The sequence below is a fragment of the Cyprinus carpio genome, chromosome A6 (assembly GCF_018340385.1).
Source record: "Cyprinus carpio isolate SPL01 chromosome A6, ASM1834038v1, whole genome shotgun sequence".
Lineage (NCBI taxonomy): Eukaryota > Metazoa > Chordata > Actinopteri > Cypriniformes > Cyprinidae > Cyprinus > Cyprinus carpio.
In genome coordinates, this window is record NC_056577.1 from 33,508,049 (window position 1) to 33,529,389 (window position 21,341).

Consider the following 21,341-nt stretch of genomic DNA (forward strand, 5'->3'; position numbering starts at 1 on the left):
GTATTTTGTCTTGGATTTGCTTGGAAAAATATACACAAAAGCAATGATGAATTTGAAAATATCTTATGTACTACTATGTGATGTGACTTTTCCAAACAGATAATAATAATTCAAAATCTACCTGCATCTGCTCCAGAGGGATCTCAAAGCTGAAGGACTCATTGTAGTATGGGTTCAGTGTGTTCTTCTTCACCGTAGTCTTCTTCTTCTTTAGACGCTTGCCGTTCTGCAATAGCTGGATCTTCACATACGGGTCTGCAAAAGGTCAAATGTCGAGTTAATTGCATCAAACATATGAAACGTATCTTGCTGGTCTCATATATCTCAGCTTGTTTCTCACCAGACAGGCCGCCCACGTCCATCTTCTTCAGGTTCTTGGCTTCGAGGATGCAAACGGTCAGTTTGCCCGCAGTAGGAACGTAACGCAGAGAGATGCAGATGTCACCAAGCTTCTCCGGCTGTATGGAAAAGATTTCAGCGGGTGATCGTTTATGATTTGAAGGTACTGATCCAATGCATTTCTGCTAGCTTTCTTTTTAAATCTGTCTAGAACCAGTTAAAAAATAGATAATAATATTAGATCATCTAATAATCACCTCCTCTTTCTCAGCGCTGTCCAGGTCTCTCCACTCCTCGATCGGCTGACCCAGATCCAGAGTGTTCATGGGTAGCTTGACCTCACCGATGATGTCGTGCTTGGAGAAGCGGTCGTAGTCGTACACGGACATGACCAGCGTCTTCCCACCCAGCTCCTGGTACGGGATCTAACATGGAAACCATTGAGAAAAAATGACATAAATATGTATAAAAGAGTTTCAAACAGTTTTTGCAGAGCTGAGCTATAAATCTAAGAACAGAACATATTGCCCTTTGAGGGTTGTTATATATAGGATATATATAAGTTCTGCCATAGATAGATAGATAGATAGATAGATAGATAGATAGATAGATAGATAGATAGATAGATAGATAGATAAAACAATAGATAGATAGATAGATAGATAGATAGATAGATAGATAGATAGATAGATAGATAGATAGATAGATAGATAGATAGATAGATAGATCGATCGATAGATAGATAGATAGATAGATAGATAGACTGATTTTTAAAAAATGCAATGTTCTAATTAATTATTATTATATATTAAAATATATTTAAATTTTGTGACTGTGAATCAAAGCCTATAAACATTTTTAAAGTCTGACATATTAAAATATAAACATCATATTATTTTATAAAATATATTATATAATATATTAAAAAGTGTGCGACTGTGAATCCAAACCATAAATGTTTTTGATCACATAGTATAATATATTAAAGTATATTAAAACTTTGTGACTAATTTCAATCAAACTGATAAACATTTTTTAAATATTAAAATATTAAATTATAATACATAATCAAATAGTATATTGTTTTAAAAAAAATATATTAAATGTTTTTGACTGTGACTCGAAGCCTATAAACTTTATTTTTTTCATTTTTGTTTAAATATTAAAATATTAAATTGTTATAAATAATCAAACAGTATAATATATAAAATGTATTTGTGACGATGTGTATCAGCCTATAATCTTTCTTTTATTTTTTTTAAATATTAAAAAATTAAATATTAATACATAATAAAATAGTTTAATATCTTAAAATATATAACCATATATATTTAAGAATTTTTATAGAAAATTACATTGTTTACAGCTGATTTTACAGTGTTCTTATAATTATTTTTTACATTATTTGCATGAGAAAACCTCCTCCTCACTTGGCTTTGTCTCGCTCGTACAGTGAGCAGATACGGGCAATCCATTTTTAGAAACACAGTCAGCGTAAGCCAGGGGCTTTGAAGATGGCCAACTGTTCCTGTCCTAGATCACTTTTCTCAGAGTGAGACTATTAGAGCTCTAACAGTGTCCACCAGAGGATGCTCGGCCCCCCCGGAGCTCATTACTGGCTCTGGGAAACTAAAGCTCATTCAGGAGCTGCTGGAAGCATTAAGACCAAAATGCTGGTGTTGCAGAAAACAGCCAATGAACACTAATGACAGACCAACATCACTCGAGGCATATCAGTATTTTTGTTTTCTTCAATATATGTAATGTGTTAAGAGCAGGGGTTTTACTCATCACACAAGTTTCATTATATATATATATATATAAAAAAAAAAAAAACGTGTTTGACTTTTGAGAAATCATTTATGTGATTAATTAAGAATATATGTGACACTGGAGCACAAAACTTCTTCAGGGTAAATTTTTCAAGATTGAGTTTTATACATCATCTCAAAGCTGAATAAATCGTCTTTCCATTGATGTATGGTTTGTTAGGAGGACAATATTTGGTCGAGATACAACTATTTGAAAGTCTGGAATCTGAGGGTGCAAAAAAATCTAAATATTGAGAAAATCACCTTTAAAGTTGTTCAAATGAAGTTCTTAGCAATGCATATTACTAATCAAAAATGAAGTTTTCATATATATACATTAGGAAATGTATAAAATATCTTCATGGAACATGATCTTTACTTAATATCCTAATGATTTTTGGCATAAAATAAAAATCAATAATTTTGACCCATACAATGTATTTTTGGCTATTGCTACAAATATACCCCAGCGACTTATGACTGCTTTTGTGCTTCAGGGTTACATATAGTGTTTATAATATATACTCTTTAAGGATATTTTAAAATGGTAAATGTCTTACCTTAAAGACAAAGGATTCATTGAACACTGGGTTGAGGGTCTTTTTGTGCACCTTAGTGTCAAACTTCTTCTTCTTGTCTGGTAGGATGAACACTTTAACGTAAGGGTCGGATGTTCCGCCAGAGTCCATGGAAATCAGATCGGCACATTGTAAGATTCCCACAGTCAGCTGTGGATAAAAACAAAGGACAAATAGAAGCAAGAGAAGAGATACAGTGAATGGAAAGAATATCTTGTAGAAATAATTTAAATCCCTAAAGAGATCTCTTTGGTATATTTTAAGTGAGATTAAATGAAGAGCAAATAATCTGCTTCTCAGATTTTTCTTGAGAAATTTACACTACAATTTTTCTTTGAGATGTGCTGTCACACAATAAATAACAGTACAGAAAGGGTTGTGAAATGCCTCTCAGGCTTTATGCATTAATTTAAACTGAAATGTAAACTGAAAGTATTGTTTATAAATACACTACTGTTCAAAAGTTTGGGGTCGGTAAGGTTTTTTATTTGTATGTTGTTGTTTTTTAATAATGTTACAAAAATATTTCTATTTCAAATGAAATGCTGTTCCGCCTGAAATAATGAAAAAAAAAAAATCTATTATCTTTTTTGCAAAAATATGAAGCTGTTTTCAACATTGATAATCAGAAATGTTTCTCGAGCAGCAAATCAGCATATTAGAATGATTTCTGAAGATCATGTGACACTGAAGACTGGAGTAATGATGCTGAAAATTCAGCTTTGATCACAGAAATAAATTATATTCGAAAACACTTATTTGAAATTGTAATCAAATTTCATAATAACACTGTTTTTACTATATTTTTCATCAAATAAATGCAGCCTTGGTGAGCAAGAGACTTCTTTTAAAAACATAAAAAAATATTTTTCTTAAATTTCTTTTTCACGACTTCCATTGTACTGTTCCAGTGTAACGACACTCTATTAATATCCCTGTGGCTTTATGCATATTAAAATGGGATCTGACTGCATTAAAGCACATAGTAAGAATAACGGTTCACTGTCATTAACGCTTGCTTAAACTCATTTTGGTGAGCCGTAAGCAACTTTACCTACAGCTGTGACGGAGACATTAGTAAAAATTACAGCACTGTAGGAGCACAAACTTTCCCCAAAACCATCATACAGGGAACTTTAAAGAGATGTACTAGTTAAAGGAACAGCTCCCAAAAAAACAAAAAAAAAATCTGTCATTGTTTACTCAGCCTCATGTCGGTACAAACATAAACATGCTGGATTCTTGAGAATCTTCACAAAATTCCCATGAATTACTCCAACACTTACTTTCTTAATCACATAATTGTGGCCAAATGCATCTTAATATATTTTAATATGAGACAGGATGAATAACTGACGATACATTTCATTCACAAAGATTTTAAATTTAGAAATAGTTTATAAAATACCCCAGCATCTAAAAAAAAAAAAACCCTGAATATATTCGCAAAAAAAGCCCTTATATTACCTCATTTGATGATAGTGAGTTTAAAAATATCAATTAAAACTTTCCATCACATTTTTGTTTTCACAAAATGCAAATGCATATTCAAATTATATATAAACTGTATCAGCTTATATATCAAAACAACAAAAGCAAAATTGAAATTAAAATGTAAAAATTTAAAAAGCAGTCAACAAAAGTTTTCAAAAGGTATCACTTAACTTACAATATGCAAAAACCTGGAAAAATATATTCACATACTCCATTTAATGTTGAAGAACCTTAAATAAACACGTTTCTAAAATAATAAATACGTTTTTTCTGTAAAAATCTGTAATATTCAGTGGCTGTTTGGATGTAGTAGAATACACCTGCAGATGTAGCAGACCAATCACTGACCTTGAAATCAGGATTAAGCATAAAATAATACATGTGAAAATGGGCTGAAAACGGAACAAATTGGTTGTAATCTGGCTCAGAGGAATCATGGCTTTGTGATGTTTTTATGCTGATTAAGGGATAATGCAAGACAACTGGCTGTCGAAAGCAAAAATGCTACAAAATGCATCATTTTTTTGTGATAAAATGTGACGTGCTTGAGTAGAACAGCCACTATTATTGGAATAAGCATCCCAAATTTAGTATGAAACTAGCATTGGATTTCATTCAGCAGATATGATTCAGTTTATATTCCAGCATATAATGTCATTCTAACCTTGTTATCCTGGAAGTCGTAATCCAAAGAATACTGAAGCTTTCCAAGTTTCTCCACTTCTTTTTCCTCTTCCTCTTTCTCCTCCTCCGTCAAACCAGTTTCTCCTTCTTCATCATCATCATCCTGGTGTTTCTGTAGGGCAAATGGCAAATCGTTTTAGCAAGTCGATGTCTGGGATGAAAGAAAATCTGGTTCCTGACTAAAAGCATGCCACAAGCTCAGGGCCCGGTCAGTTGCAGTAAGGTTGGAGAGATGCTTTTACCTGGCCTGACCTACTAGTTATCTGCCATAGCGCACTCGGAGTAATGTTGTCATTCAGAGCTGGATGTTGCAAATGACTCGAGTTCACAATTTCTATTGGTGACACTTTTTTCTGTTTGCTTATCTTGGCTTTCCAGAGTTTAATAAAATGATGTTTTGACTCTATATTCAAATTATCATTGATACTAAATGGAAAAAAAAATAACATCAAATGATATGCATAATTTGGCATGCAAGCGTTTCCTCATCAGCATGATAAATTTAACTGTTCATCAGTGATACTCCGGGGAACGAGTGATGACAGCAAATTTTCAAAGAAGAAAAGACTCCTTTGTGCTATTCTTGGCGTATGAAAGGCTGACATGTTGTTCTTGTGTGTTTTTGAACATCATCCAAACTGCAGGAAGAGAAAAAAAATCTATAATGTGCAGAATTTTTTTTTTGTTTCCACAAATAGGTCACGATTCCAGCATTGAGCAGTGGCCTTACAAAGTATTTGGACACTTATCACACTTCCAAATGTCTGAAAGTCATTGCATTACAACAAGAGTCTTCAATGTTAACATTAACAAACATTATTACCATCATTACCTATGAAAATAATAGACATACAGAATATTTTTAAAAGAAATGATGAAAAACCTGGAATTAGATAGCAACATATCAAAATCGAGCATCACTTGTGTCTCAAATGCCACTTGGTTTGATATTTTGTTATCTAATGCAATTACACTGAGACATTTTTAAGTGTGGCTGAAGTGTCTAAATAGTTTTTGGGTTCACTATATGTAAAAATGATACATAAAAGAATTATTATGCTTAATGAACTGAATCTTTGTGCATTACATCATCAGGACAGTATCATTCAGGGATCAAACGATTAACCAAGTTTTTAAAAGAAAATGAAAAACAAATGTAAACAGTTTCATAAACCAAAAACTCATACTAAAGTATAAGATTGACCAACTAGCAGTTAGCCAATAAGTAATCAGTCGTATTTTTGGATTTAACTTAGACTAATCTATGCTTTTATGTAACTGAAGTTTAAAAACTTTATGACCAGTTTTAAAGAAAAAAATTGGATGATTATCTTGCAAGACCGGTCTAAACCTTTTATGCAACCGGCCCCAGATTTAATTTTTTTTATATATATATTTTAATGTGCCACCAAAAAAATTGTCACTCTCAAGTCAGTTCCTAACCATATCCATATAGCAACAAATTAAAGGGCACAGCAGAATACGTGCTAATATTAAAAACAAATTGGTCATTTTACATGTTTTGAAAGAATCCGGTATTTCATATATGTGTGTTAATATTTATTAAACTGAATTGGTTGTATGATCATAGAACAAGAGCTTATATGACAAGCGTACAAGCGTAAGGTTGAGACATCAGGACTTTTAGTGCAGTTAAAACAGCCATGCCCTTTAACACATGCATTTATTGTGAGTCTTGTGGCTCGTCTCTTACTAACTCCAAACATCTTGCCAGTATTAGTGAGTTAATAGTTATTCCATTCATACCTCCTACACAAGTACGACTCTTTGTGATTATTTTCGGTCCACTTAAGTGGGGTTTTCATTTGCATAGTAACTTTCCTTTGTTTTTAATTGTATTCTTGTCAAGCAGCAGGTACAAAAGGCTTTAAACATAGAAGTTAACAACAGCCATTCCATCCAATCCCACCCACGCGGTGCTAGCACTCAGCGGCCAAACAGCTGTGCCGTTCATCCGTCCACCTACCGTAGCGCCGACGCCCATGAGCGTCAAGAAACGCGGCGCATTAGACACATAGTGGGAGGAAGGAGAGCAGAGAGAGAGGGAGAGGTTGAACTCACGACACACCATAAAACAGAACGAAAGACAGTCAAGACAGTAAACAACACCAAGAGCACCATTGTGAGAAATGAAACACTGCCATGTTTAAGAAATCTGTATGCATATAGGTTTGGAATAAAGTTCTGGCATTATGTTTTTAAGGATCAGACTATGAAATGAGTGCCTTTTCTTACTTTACTTCATTATTTTAAATTTACAAGAAAATTTCCTACTCTTTCAAACAATTAACGCAGATATTTTCACATTTATTCACTGACACCTCTCCTGTCCTCCTGGAGTGAGGTGCAGAGCCAGAGGTACTTCCGTCAGTCTGAGGCTCTTCTGGTGTGAAAGTTGCCAAAAATATAACTTTTGGGGGTTTTTTTGTTACAAAAAATTTACAAGCAAGCCTGGCTCAGGTGACAAAAAGTAACTCAATGCATTACTTTCCATAAAAAATTAACTAAGTTAACTTTTTTATGAAGTAACACAATATTGTAATGCATTACTTTTAAAAGTAATATATATTTTAATGATATATATATATAGTTATCCTCAAAATGTGCATCCTTGTGAAAAAAGGTTGTTCAAACCGATTCATTAAAAAGCAGTGATGCATTCAGCAACAAATTAAGTGACTGTCTTTAAGAGTCACTAAATCATTCACTCAACCAATTTGTTCAAAAGCACAGATTCATATAGTGACAAATCAATCGAGTGTCTTTATGAATGACTCATTGAAGTGCTTTGAATTGCAAGTTGTAACTTGTAATACTGACTATAAAAGGTAAGTTACTCATTATTACAGTAACTTCTTGTTCAATAATAAAAAACAATATTTCGCTCGTAATTGTACTGCTGGTCTGAATTCTGTAACGTTATTTCAAGATACTTACTATATATATATATATATATATATATATATATATATGTGTGTGTGTGTGTGTGTGTGTGTGTGTGTGTGTGTGTGTGTGTGAAATGACATAATTAAAGCCACTCATTTCTTAGAATGATTTTTAAAGCTCCTATCTTTTTATGATCAAATTACAAGAGCAAAACACTTGTTTTGGAACATCCAGTGTCCATTTCTCTTCAAAGAAAACCAAACACTCACATTACTCACAAACACAATAAAGCAAACCATGAAGCTAATCACATAACAGACTCTCCTTCATTATCAATGCAACCCACACTAAAGTGGTCTGAGGCTTGTTTTCATTTCTTAATGATGTAACACTAATTTCAGTGATGTGCCTCATTTAATACAGAAGTTAATATCATCTAGTTTTATTTCTAAAATCAAACAGATTAAAATGTGCATCAGTTGTTTTAGCTACATTATGTAATGCTGTCATGTTGGGTGCTATTGAACGCTCTGTTACATACATCTCCACCCTGCATGTTCTTCATGTTGAAGCCGTCCTTTCCCTTTTTGCCTTTCTTGTTCTTCTTCTTCTTACAGCAGCATTTCTTAATGATACAGAAGCAGCAGGTGAGGACGAGGAGGGCGGCCACTACAGCGATGGCGATGAGCGCCCACGGAGGCACTGCAGAGCATCATGGGATAAAAATCAAAGAGATTTATTCAGACAAAAGGCTGTCACTGAGCAGCGTGTGAAGGGTTGATTCCTGAAGGTGATTTGGTGAAATGTCAACCTAAAGGGTGGAGCATGTTATGAGATCTTAATTAAATATTACAATGCAAAGATGTTTTCAACAAAAAAAATAGATCGCGTAAAATTAAGATTGCATGTTGAATTAAAGGGCTATAAAAAGAAAAATCACGTTAAAGAATAGCTAACCCAAAATTGAAAATTTGCCAAAATTGTTCTCACCTTCAGGCCATCCAAGATGTAGATGAATTTGTTTCAGAACAGATTTGGAGAAATGTAGCATTACATATCTTGCTCAGCAGTGAATGGGTGCCATCAGAATGAAAAGAGCAAACATCTGATAAAAACATCACAATAATCCACAAGTAACCCACACCACTCCAGCCTGTCTTTAAATATGTGCTACTGGCCAAAATAGTCCAAAATGTCCAAAGTGAAAAAGTCCATCACCCGTTGTCCTCTCACATCAAAATCCGTCTATTTGTTTTGAACTAATTTCATTAGCAAATGGTGCTCTATCTATGCATATTTCTCTCCTGATTCAGAAGATTTATTTATACATTATTACTATTATTTGATTCAGAAGAGACAACTTTTTCACTGGAGGAAGCATTATTCTGGATAGAAGATTTGTATTGAAGCCAGAAACAACAGTTTGAAGTTAAAATTGTCTTGATGGATTTTCTTCTTAAAAAACAAGCAGTTTTCACCTTATAAGATGTTAACTGATGGACTGGAGTGGTGGGGATTACTGGTGGGTGATTGTGATGTTTTTATCAGCTTTTTGGACTCTCATTCTGACTGCAGAGGATCCATTGGTGAGTAAGTGATGTAATGCAAAATTTCTTCAAATCCATTCCGATGAAGGAAAAAAACGTATCTACATCTTGGATGGCTTAAAGGGTGAGTAAATTCTCTGCAAATATTCATTTTTGGGTGAACTATTTTTTTAAGTTGCTCTTTATTGCATTGCACTTCTACTGTAGATCAGAAATAAGGTCTGTTATAGGGACCAGACATATTGGCTAGTGTTAAAATCCATAAAGCATCTTTGGCATAATGATACAGTATTGATTTTCTTGATCTAGTGGGAGTGTAAAATATCTCAGCAGGACTTACATGGGATTTTATCGATCTCATTAAGGAACTTGCTTTTGATTTCCTCAAAGACATCATTCTTGTTGATGGGTCTCTCAGATTCGGTGGAGTTGTCTGCAGGTGTGGAGACGGCGGGGGCCATCGTCATGGTGTGTGACGGGTGGGTGCCGCCGAGTCCTGTGGGCTCCGGGCCCACCATGGCTTCTGGCTTCTTTTTGAAGAGGTTCCACTTCATGATATCTGGCTCGACCACTCAAGGACCCTAAAAAAGATTACTGAAGTCAAATATTGAAGTCTGGAATGCTTTTTGATCGTAAGGATGATAAGAACATTTGTATGTGTGAAGGGTGCAGCTTTTCAAAAAGAACTCAAATTAAATGTTCACAGTATATTTATTAATATGAGAAGCTTCAAACCAGAGGCTTCCTCTTGAATACATAACAAAGAAGCACAAGTGAAAAGAAAACAAGGCTGAGAACTCTCAGAAGCAACATGGACGGCTCTTTTTAATAACGAAATGGATGGCCTTTCATTTAAATAATGAAACAGAGAAATAAAGCGTCAGAGCTTCAGGGCGTTATAGTCTGTGTAAAGCAATATTAAATATGTGTTTTGAGTTTGTCACACCACAGAAAATGTGTTATTAACCACCCAGCCTGTCATAAAAACTGCAAAGGTACATGAAGGTTGTGGAACCAGACGTAGTATTTATTAAAGGGGTAATCCACAATCAAAGTCCAAAAACAGGCAAAGGTCATAACACGGGCAATTAGTCCGAACAATAACAACAACAGGGCAAAAAACACAAGCAAAGGTAAATCCAAAACAGGCAGGGAAACAAATCCAGGAAATAAGACGCAAGAGAACCAGGAAACGAAGCTTAGAATTGCAGTAAGCAGACAGGGTTAACAAGACACAGGTGCAAACAATGAGTGCTGATGATGAGTGTGTGCAAAGGATTATGGGGAATGGAGTCAATGTGAGAAAGATAGTGAACAGGGAGGGAGGGAGTCCCCTCTAGAGGAGCTCATGGGCACTCCAGCAGGTGATCATGACATGGCCAAATCTGAATGATTAAAAAATTAAAATGAAAATAAAATAATATATCAAAATCCTTAAAAAATAAGCAGTATTTTCTGATTCTAGCCCCCCCCAAAAAATCCTAAACACGAAAATGGTAACGCTCTACCTCCACAATTCAGTACTACATAGTTCACAGTCTTTGTAATGTGTTTTCAGCTATACATTTCTAACATTTATAATGTGTTCAGAAACAATTCTCTGAATTGGCTTTACACAGACTTTAAAGGATGCTGTGCAAGAACACTGCACTGCAGGACAAAACACGACAGAGTTTGTCCTGGGACGCCTCAGTGCATTCAACTTGTTCTGGTTGCTGTAAATTTTGCACCAATTTTCCTTTAGGTTATTAAAAAGTTACATCCTTGTGTGCAACAGAAATCGGAGAGAATTCACATTCACTGCAGCATCCACCTCCAAAATGTCAGATAATATCTGCTGTCACTGCAAATAGCTTCACACAACCTTGTGAATGAAAACACACAAAACGTATGACTTTAAATGAGGGCAGCTCTGCTGGCAGGTTGTACATTCTACTAGACAATATTTAAAATCAAGTGAAACAGCAGGAAGAATCACAAGGAGCTCTGATATGTACTATATGGAGAATATGTGGATTAATAAAGAGGTTTGAAACTAGATACTGGCACAAAAAAATCCAGTTTATTTTTGCTGGTGGATAGACAGCAATAAATAAACATTATCTAAATAACTTTTAACATACAAGATATATAGATATTGGATGTGATTAAGAGTCTTGAAAACACACGCATAACTGTGTAAAAACATTCTAGTTTTGTTTTCCATACTCTATTTTTTAAAAGAAAAAATATTGTTAACTATAGAAAAATGATTACATAATATAATTTACAATTATTAATAAATAATTATTCATTAAAATAAATATTTAATAAAAACTACAATTAAAATATTTATACGAATGTTTGATTAAAATAATTAATAAAATATTCAAGTGAATTAATACAAGTTAAATAAAATGTAATATTTATTTTTCAGAATTGCAATGCATAAGTGAGAGGAATCTCTCAAGAATTTTCAGCTTATTCCTTGCTGAAATATCTTCACCTAAGTATATGTAAAAATTTTCCTATACGTTTGATCACAACATATAATCATCACTGTTAATAGTGTTCACCGTTTATTTGAATACGTCATTAACTAACTGCATGATATTTTTTCTGTATTTTTGCCATATAGACATCACCTTGACATAGTCATTCTCCACTGATAAACTACTCCTAAATGTAATGTAGAAACTTTCATTTTCTGTGAAGCTGCTTTGCAAGGATTTGTATCGTAAAAAAGCGCTATACAAATAAACGTGAAATGAATTGAATGTCAGCTGCTTATCTGAACTATCAGAGCTATGCTTAAGAAAAACAATCTACGATTGCCTCTTTCCTCGCCACCCGCCAATAAACAACCATAAATACTACTCAATACCAATTTAAACAAAGCCAGCTATTGACTATCATTTGTACTCTGTTCTTCTCTGAAAGAATCAAATGGGTTTGATTTAGCAAATCTCCCTTCCAATCCATGCTGGATAAATCTTCAAAATGACAAGATCCTCAGCCTCCACCCTTCAATACATGCAAAACCAATCTGCACCATTTAGGTGGCAATCACTGAAGAGACCAGCCTTTGAGGGGTTGCATTGATTTTCTGGAGTAGCTTGACATCTACCCGCTGTTCTCCGCCGCTGGAGAGCTCACCTGCTGCGTGCCGCTGGCATTTGTGCTCAGAGCTGCTTTATTGACTGACAATGCTGTGTCACCATCTCTATTCCCCAAGAGTAGAGCATGTGATGAATCTAGGGCTGTGCGATTAATCAAAATTTTAATCATAAAATTTTGAGATGTTGAGGTTTGCTAATCGCAAAGCCTGCGATGTGGAATGGATATTACTCTGTTCCAGAGCATATTCTTAACTGCCAGCCTTGAGTGACAGTCTTACTAACCAATAGAGTGAGCGCACCTCTGTTCTCCCCAATCAGCACTGCTCTAGCCAACTGCTAAACACCCACCATTAAAAAAAATAAAAATCAGAAAGTGGGAGAGAGACAGAGTGTGTGATTATGGCGTCTTCATTGTCAGATCGATAGTAGGCAAATTAATACTAAAGAAAAATTTATGTAATATGAGATTATTTCGGCTTCAAAATGACAGATATCAAACAAAAAAGGTAACGTTAATTTTCAAGAGCTTTGTCACAACACATATCAAGATCTCCCTTATCGGTTCTGCTTTCAGTACCGGAGAATTAAAGATACATTCTTTAGATGTTTTTATAAGCACTTGAACATTATATCGCATTACCCACCAGATTCTAATTTGAAAGAAGTTTATAATGCATGTTCGCTATTCCCAATTCAGAAGACCCCACACATAGCCTGTGTCTCTGAATGCTTCTCGTACTCTCTTCTCTCTGCCGCGTCTCACGGAGGAGCCGTTTAATGTTACACTGGCCGCACACACGCAGTCTGCCTCGTAACGCTCGGTTATACTCAAACGCGGCTCCACACCGCAAGTCTCCACGAGTCCATCTGGCAATATGGACGAGGCTAGACACACGCGCGCAACCTGTGTAAACTCGCGCCTGGCTCCGCATTTAAAACAAGTGTAAATTGATTAGCTTTGCTAATTTCACTTGGATGAAAGGAAACATTCAGCACATTTTCCACTTGATCTTAAAATCCCAAATACTTAAAAATTAATGAATCGGCATATGTAACTTATGTAATAGGCCTACTTTAATAACTGACTAAAGTAATAGTTCCTTATTTATACAAAATAAACTAATCTTTCCTGTGAAATTCAGTAATTAAGTAAATTCTGTAAAAGTAGTAATACCATTATAATATTTTCCTTCTGAAAAAAACAAACAATAGAACCCCTCCCAAAACACAATAGAAAATTTAATAGATTTAAGGGTTATAATGGGAATTATATTGGCTTTAATGTAAACTTTAATGGTGTCTACTGGTATTTGATGGATTCTATTGGTGAGATGTAATCTGGCAGATGGGAAACAATAGAACAACAGTAATTGCTCTTGAAATAATGCCCAGAACACTACAAAAAACTTTTTTTGTTAATTGTTTTAATGGAAACCATAAGAATTTCTGTGATGGTTTCTATTGTTTTTTTTTTGTTGTTGTTGTTGTTGTTTTTGTTTTTTTTCAGCAGGGTAATGATACCCATATCTGCACACTATTGACAATATTAAGCTGAAGCTTGACTTTGCAAATTGAAAATCACAAATCAAATCACAATATTAGTCAAAAACATCGCAATTTGATTTTACATTTGTGCATGTAGCAGACACTTTTATCCAATGCTACTTACATTGCATTCAGGCTAACATTTTTTACCTAACATGTGTTCCCTAGGAATCAAACCCACAACCTTTACGCTGCTAATGCAATGCTCTACCACTGAGCTACAGTAACACAGATATTTTCCCCAAATCGCACAGCCCTAGATGAAACCGCCATGGCTGGTGTGTATAAGGGGCTTCTGATTAGTCTGGGGGGCTTGGCCATTTTCCCAATACGAATTTCAGAACTCTTCAGTAAAGTCTTGAACTAAAACAACCTCTTAAACTCTGTGATTAATTACAATATATCAAGCTTTAAATCAAAGCAAAAAAAACAACAACAACAACAAAAAACAATCATAAGACATGATCTTTATATATAATATATATATATATATATATATATATATGTAACAATGAGATATTATTTATATATTATTTAAATATTGATTTTACTGTTTTACATTATATGTGTGTGTGCATATATATATATATATATATATATATATATATATATATATATATATATATATTCTAAAAAATACAATTATTTATTCACCTATAATTTTGTATTCAAATATTAAAAAAAGTATATATAAGTTTTGATTCACACAGCCACAAACCATTAATATATTTTAGGACTAAACTATTTGATTGTATATTAAAATGTTATATTTTAATATTTTAAAAAAAATTAGAAAAAATGTTTTTAGGCTTTGACCTGGATAGTCACAAACTTTTAATATATACTATTTGATCAAATCTGTCTATCGATCCCTTCATCCATAAATACAAATCTGGGAAAAATAGATACGGATAAAAATTATAGCATGAATGCACTGCCAGAAGCTTGATATGTACATGTAAATCTATACTGATATGTTGGGTCTGCAGAGGCTGAACACTGGAGATGTGATCTGTCTGAATTGTGGAGACAAATCATTTAGAAGCTCGCTCTAAAAGAGTAACCAAGACATTCGGACAGAACTGGGATATGCGGTTAGTCGGCACACTGGGTTTCACCCTGATTATGTGTGTCTGTGATGACACTGGATTTAGACATACATTCATCTAGATCACAATCGACCTGGAAACAGAAGAAATTAGAGTGCAGACAGAGTGAGATTTGGAAAAACCGGAGAAACAAATCCATAAGGAAATCAATTAGATTAGAACTCGTATCTACCGGAAGGCAAATCAAATTATAGGTAAAGCTCAAACTCCAAACATTGATCTTTTTGTGCTCTGTCATTGATATGCTGTTCATTTATGTACTTCTTAACTGCCTTAAAAACCCTGTTAGCATTCCCGTTCTCCTGAGAAGCATCCACACACGACCAGAGAGCTTCATAAACGTCTCGTCTTATGAATGGAGACAGATAGTCACCTCTGCTTCACTGGCACAGCCGCTAGCATGACAGCTATCCTAACGCAACCCTGATAACATCCATTTACAGTTGTCTCTTTACCACTGGCAATGCCATCTGTACTGAAGAGCCTGTCTATCTCAGAGATCTCAAACTCTTCACTGCATCTCAATGAAATGCTGTTTTTGGAACATCTGGAAAGGGTTTCTGGACAGTCCTGCAAATCATGAAAAGCGCCATATTATAGAAAAATCAATAACCAGTCCAATCACCCAGCAAAGCAACACTGCCCATCTGAAATAACCGGCAAAGCTGGTATGTTGAAGGAAAAGAAAAGACTGGTCGACATGTCGTTTAGGGACATACAACATAAAAAAAAAAATTATAATAAAATAAGAACAGCATTGTCAGTCCATGACCAGCTGTACAGAAAACATAAAACAAATTAGAGGAAATATGCAACATAAACTTTGTAGAAAGAAAGAAAGAAAGAAAAATTAATTTTACAGCAGTGTCAGCCCATGAATAGCTGTACAGAAAAAAATTCAACAAAAAAGGATATATATGCCAACTGATCAAAAACATACATAAATAAATAAAATAAGTTCACAGCAGTGTCAATATGTGACCAGCTGTACTGAAAACAAAGTTTGTAATCACAGTTTCTGCCAATCCAAAACTTAGTACAATTTTTATATATATTTTTTTTGTACAGCCAAATCCTGGACAACAAAGCAGAAAACGGTTCAGAACTGTAACTATATGGTATCTTTCAAAGGTTTAATACAGCTAACCTTAACAAAACCTTAAATAATAACCTTAAATAATTTCAGCAAGGCAAAAACAACTTTCACTCTGACTCAAATATATGAATACATGAATACATTAAGACTAGTAATTGACATGGCTAATGTCTCTGAGGTTTCTGTACATCTTGTACACAAGATTCTATATTAAGTAACTTGATCTTCAGGGCTTCATGCATTCATGTCCCGCTTCTGAAATCAGGGAGTGAATGCAAACTCTTTGTGATGCAGCAGGCGAAACGAAAACAACTATTAAACAGCATGAAAAATGTTAGCATGCTTTTCGGATGGAGTCGATCGGGAGGGTGGGGTCTTGCAGAAATGGGAAAGCCCTTACCAGGCAATAGTTCTGTCCTCCCTAATGGAGCCACTCATCCAAAACGGGAGAGCAGCAGAACGCTTCACAGGCTAGAGCGCATCCCACGATCTCACTCGCATCCACACAAGCTGCAGTCCCCCTCACTGCAGTACAGTCTGAGTCTCGCTGCCGCACACTCCCCGCTCTTTCATTAGACACAAACCTCCCTCTTTCAACTTTACCTCACAGTCGCTCTATCGCTACCTTTGAACTCTCTTCTGTTCTTCTGTCCTGGTTAGCGTTACTATCTCTCCTCCTGTTCTCTTGTTGTCTCTCCCTCTCTCTCTCATTATGGATTCTGCTCACACTCGGCCGAATGCAGTGTGCTACGCCCTGAACCTCTAGTGGAGGACAATCTCCACTGATCAGTATGTAAAATCGTCCCCTCCTCGGGAGACTGAGCGGGTTTGGCTGCTAAAATGTCAGGGGGAAACTGTCCAGGTGTGCAGTGGGAGGGAAACAGAATAACAAAACAATACGATGCAATTTCTCATGCAAGTCTCTAGGGGCCGGTCTGTAATAAACCAGGAGATGTGCGGTGCACAATCCTGAGAGGAGAAACAAAATGAAGAAATCTAAACTACGTGCAACACAGTTATTTTCAACTATGTGACATTTAGCCAGACGGCTTCACATTATGGGTCACATTGTTATGGAAATATTCATAAAAATAGCCACGGCTACAGCTAGTCCTGTTTGGATGAGGGCTGCAGTGCTGGCATGAGCAGTTATAAATTGTTTCTGAATTAAAAAAAATGAAGTGCAGTGTTTAATCAACTGCAATACTTGATGTGAGCCCGGAATGCTGTGTGTTCTGTCGCATTTTAAAGCACAAACTGCTCCTGGGGCAAACTGATTTTGATGGCTGAATGGCAGTCAACATTTTTTAAATAGTAAACAAATAGGTATATAAACTAGCTTTTATAATGAATTGCATAATTAGATTTTACATTGTTGAGTGGCACTTTTCTGTGCAAGACTCAATGCTATGATGCTGGGAATTGTGGGTGGTTGCTAGGTGTCAGGGCGGTTACTGAGTGGATGTTCTAGGTGGTTGCTAGTGTGTTGTGGGTGGTTGCTAGGGTGTCAAGGTGGTTGATGAGTGGGTGTTCTAGGTGGTTGCTAGTGTGTTGCTAGGGAGTTGTGGGTGGTTGCTAGAATGGTTGTTGAGGGGTGCTTTCCTGTGCAAAGCTCATCACTCACAACCATGATGCTAGGATGCTGTGAAGAGATGTGTTCTGGATAGTTGCTAGGTTGTTGCTAGGGTGTTCTGACTGGTTGCTAGGAGGTGCGTTACTGTCTTTGTAATATTCTTGTCTCTAGATATGATGTGTCACTTTATCAACGTGTTTCTAGGGGATTTTTTTTTGCCAGTTTTATCATCTGCTAGGCAAAATATTTACTGATCTCTTCAAGAAATAGCAGCACACCTCTTGTCAACAAACTGGACAATTTGAGGTGTCATTCATGGCTGTAAAACAAACAGGATGAGTTACATGCCGTCATTAACATTCAAATCCCTATGTACAATGAGCAGTTAGCAATAGCCAACACCACTATTAATCAGATCCTGTGCTGTGCATTAGAGTTCCCTCAGCTCATTTGAGTCCAGACAATAGGAAAAAGAATGAATAAAAAAAAATGCATGAATATAGATGGATATGAATGAAAGATTCATTGCCCAGTAGGCTGCAGTGCCCTGTGATCTCCCACAGTAGAGCTGACAGCGCAGCAATAGAGCTGATGTCAATACTGATTATTCAGAGAAATTAACAACAGCAGGGCGAGAGAGAGAGGGAGAAAGAGAGAGAGACAGACAGACAGACAGAGAGAGAGAATGAATGATGGGGAAAAAAGCCCTGGCTAGGGCGCAGAGGGAATAGAGCACTGACAGCACTGATGAAGATTAGAGACAAACAAAACCAGCAAATGTCCATATCAGAGGTCAACTGATACTGTTTTTGTTTTCAAAGCCAATGACATTAACTAAATAGAACTGTTGTTATTATTAACCATAGTAAAATTATTTTTAAAGATTATATTTTATAAGTAATTTTTTAAAAATTAAAATAAACCTGAAACAAAACAAAATAAAACAAAACAAAAAAAAACAGATGAAAAACAAAAATGAGGTGAAATAAGGTAAAGATTGAGTACTAAAATTAAGCTTATAATAAATATAATAAATGATAATGTGAATTTTGAAAGCATTATAGTTAATATTGTGTAAATCAAGTGTTTAGTTTCAGTGGTTTTCTGTAGATATTTCTCTTTTATTAGCTATAAGTTGTCGGCCACTTTGTTCTCTAGATTGACACCAGGCATTAAAAAATTAATTCATTAATAAATGCCTGTATTTATCTGCAAGAAAAATGCAATTTTGTGTTTTCATGTCACTTTCAAATATCACATATTGGCCAATATATAGCATTATTAACATTATTACCACTTAACCTTAGTTTGTTGTTTTTTGGGAAATCCTTTGTGCATGTAATAAGCGCTGAGGTGGCCTGGGTCCATGCATTAATAACACAGTCTGTCATCCCCGAGTCACTTCCAGGTACTGCTTTTCTATGAAGCCTGATGTATGTGCACCAAAGCTGAATCACCAATTTGAATGAGTCAATATTAAATTCATGAAGATTTACTCAGCGGTTAGTGAAGGCTGTTAAACGTCAGGAAATACAATAACCCTCAATTATCACTGTAGACGTTATAAAGATCATCACGTCAGGCTTTTTCAAGTCCCTGATGGAAGATATGAATTTCCTGACAACAATCTAACCTACATCCAGCCCAAGACCTGACCTATATAGACAACGATACATGAATCTACCAGCTCGAGTCCATCTAATTAACCCAAAATTTTACAAAATGTCCCAATTTTAGCTCTAGAGAAGCGTGTGATTTCATAGGAAGATGTGACTTCATGAATTAACAGTAAGTGTCACAGATTCAAGTGCTATCTTTAATTCCATTCAAGATAGTGAGGTATAGTTACATCACACAGTTGACAAATGTCCAGTTATTTGGTCATGAAATGACTTTGCACTTCAGCTGATAGAGTACAGTTACATCAGATTCGGACCTCTTTCTCATTTTTGCAATCATTGTGGTGGAAAAACTGCACAATTCTGTAGGAAATAATCTGTTCAGTGCAGGTCTAATATAGTCAATAATTAAACTGAACTTACACATGACAGTGTATCAGATTTTTCTGCTCTCATGGTTCACTCGACACAACCACATTTCCATTCACGACCAAGACAAAAAAACCTTTGTCACTGCGACAGAACCTCTTTCACTGATTGTTACATGATTTATACGCTGAAACAGAATGGCTATCCCGAGCTGGGTGGATTTATGGCTGCGCCGGAGCATTTGGGTGATGTGTGCAATCAGACACAAGCTGAGGAAGAACGACTGAGATGTCCCATAAAGTCTGCCATGTTGAATAGGATGTTTCCTAATTATGGCATTACACACTGGAGACACACAAACTGCAACAAATCTCATTTTCTAACTCCACTAATTCTGTTACATTTAAATATAACACATCACCAATTTTTTCTAATCTGCACTTTTTTCTAATTTTCTGCTGTTTTGAAGGTAAAAATCGGCAGAATTCTGTGTAATAGATTTAAATATGGTGAAATGCATTCAAAAGAGGTGAGAACTTTTTGAATAATGGACGTTGAAATATTAACTAAAATATTATTTAATACCGCATTACATGTACATGTTAAATTAAAGTATTGCATTACATTAGATTAGTAAAAATAACTAACTCATGTTAAGCAAAGGTCAAAAGTAAGCTGTTGTTGTGTGTGAGTGTGGACAAAACGTTTAAATATTTTAGCATAAAAACACCCAAAATCCTCATAGGGAAGGCAGAAACAATATGCTTTTCATCCATCTTACTCACGAAGGCAATTACGTTCAGTTCAGCTGAATTAATTGATATAATTTGTTTAGTTCAGAAGCCCTTAGGCAGTGAATTTTCTGGTTCAGGCATCAAGTCCTACCGTGATTATACTACCAAAACCCAGTTTAAACAGTATCTACCTGCGTTTCATAAAGTACACAAAAAGAGGCAAAGGAGAATCATAAGAATTTTACACTGTAGAACAAATGATACCAACACAACAAACAAAACTGTAAAACTTATTGTCAGGGATTTGTTCCAATCTATAACCATCAAATGTTGTCCCAACCAGCACTACTAATAAAACATGTACAGTAGTATTCCTTCAGGCCCACAGGACATATGATGCAGGTATATTGCAGCAATACTTCCAGGAAGATAAGCTGCACAGTTCTGTGCTTATTTTAGTGTTTAGACAGATGTTGCATAAGTAGCCTCTCATACTAAGCACAAACACATACTCCAAGAAAGCAGATACCAATGCTTTGCAATGTTTTACATATTTAATGTGTTCTTGTGAAAATAGGGTGGCAACTTTAAGTTATAATGCCTTAATGATGGAATTGTTTCTTACAATCATGCAATCATGACTAGTTTAATAGTATATACTTAAAGAGATCTATCTGTTAGCATTCTTATTTTCCCATTCACATTTCAGAAGTCAACGATGTGAGACTAGAATAGTTTGTGCTTACATAATTGCGTATGAATTGATTACATAATTGAGTATGAATGTGACGTTACATGTGAATCATACTGGTAGTGTGCAATGTGGCACATACAGTAT

The 21,341-nt window shown here is 35.2% G+C and overlaps 1 protein-coding gene across 5 annotated transcripts in view; it reads right to left on the minus strand.

Moving 5' to 3' along the window:
- Positions 1–21,341, minus strand: part of LOC109052144 (synaptotagmin-2-like) — a 41,977-nt gene that overhangs the window by 2,361 nt on the left and 18,275 nt on the right. For 3 of the 5 annotated variants that reach the window (XM_042759119.1, XM_042759118.1, XM_042759117.1), the window contains 7 exons: positions 9,701–9,941; positions 8,355–8,515; positions 4,887–5,018; positions 2,711–2,878; positions 597–764; positions 341–458; positions 122–255 (listed from right to left, as the gene is read on the minus strand). In XM_042759119.1, coding sequence (XP_042615053.1) covers positions 122–255; positions 341–458; positions 597–764; positions 2,711–2,878; positions 4,887–5,018; positions 8,355–8,515; positions 9,701–9,914 — 1,095 coding nt within the window. In that variant the 5' untranslated portion in view covers positions 9,915–9,941. Of the gene's footprint in view, positions 1–121; positions 256–340; positions 459–596; positions 765–2,710; positions 2,879–4,886; positions 5,019–8,354; positions 8,516–9,700; positions 9,942–16,608; positions 16,908–21,341 lie in introns of those variants that run through there. The other 2 variants (XM_042759120.1, XM_042759121.1) reach the window with 2 other exon arrangements.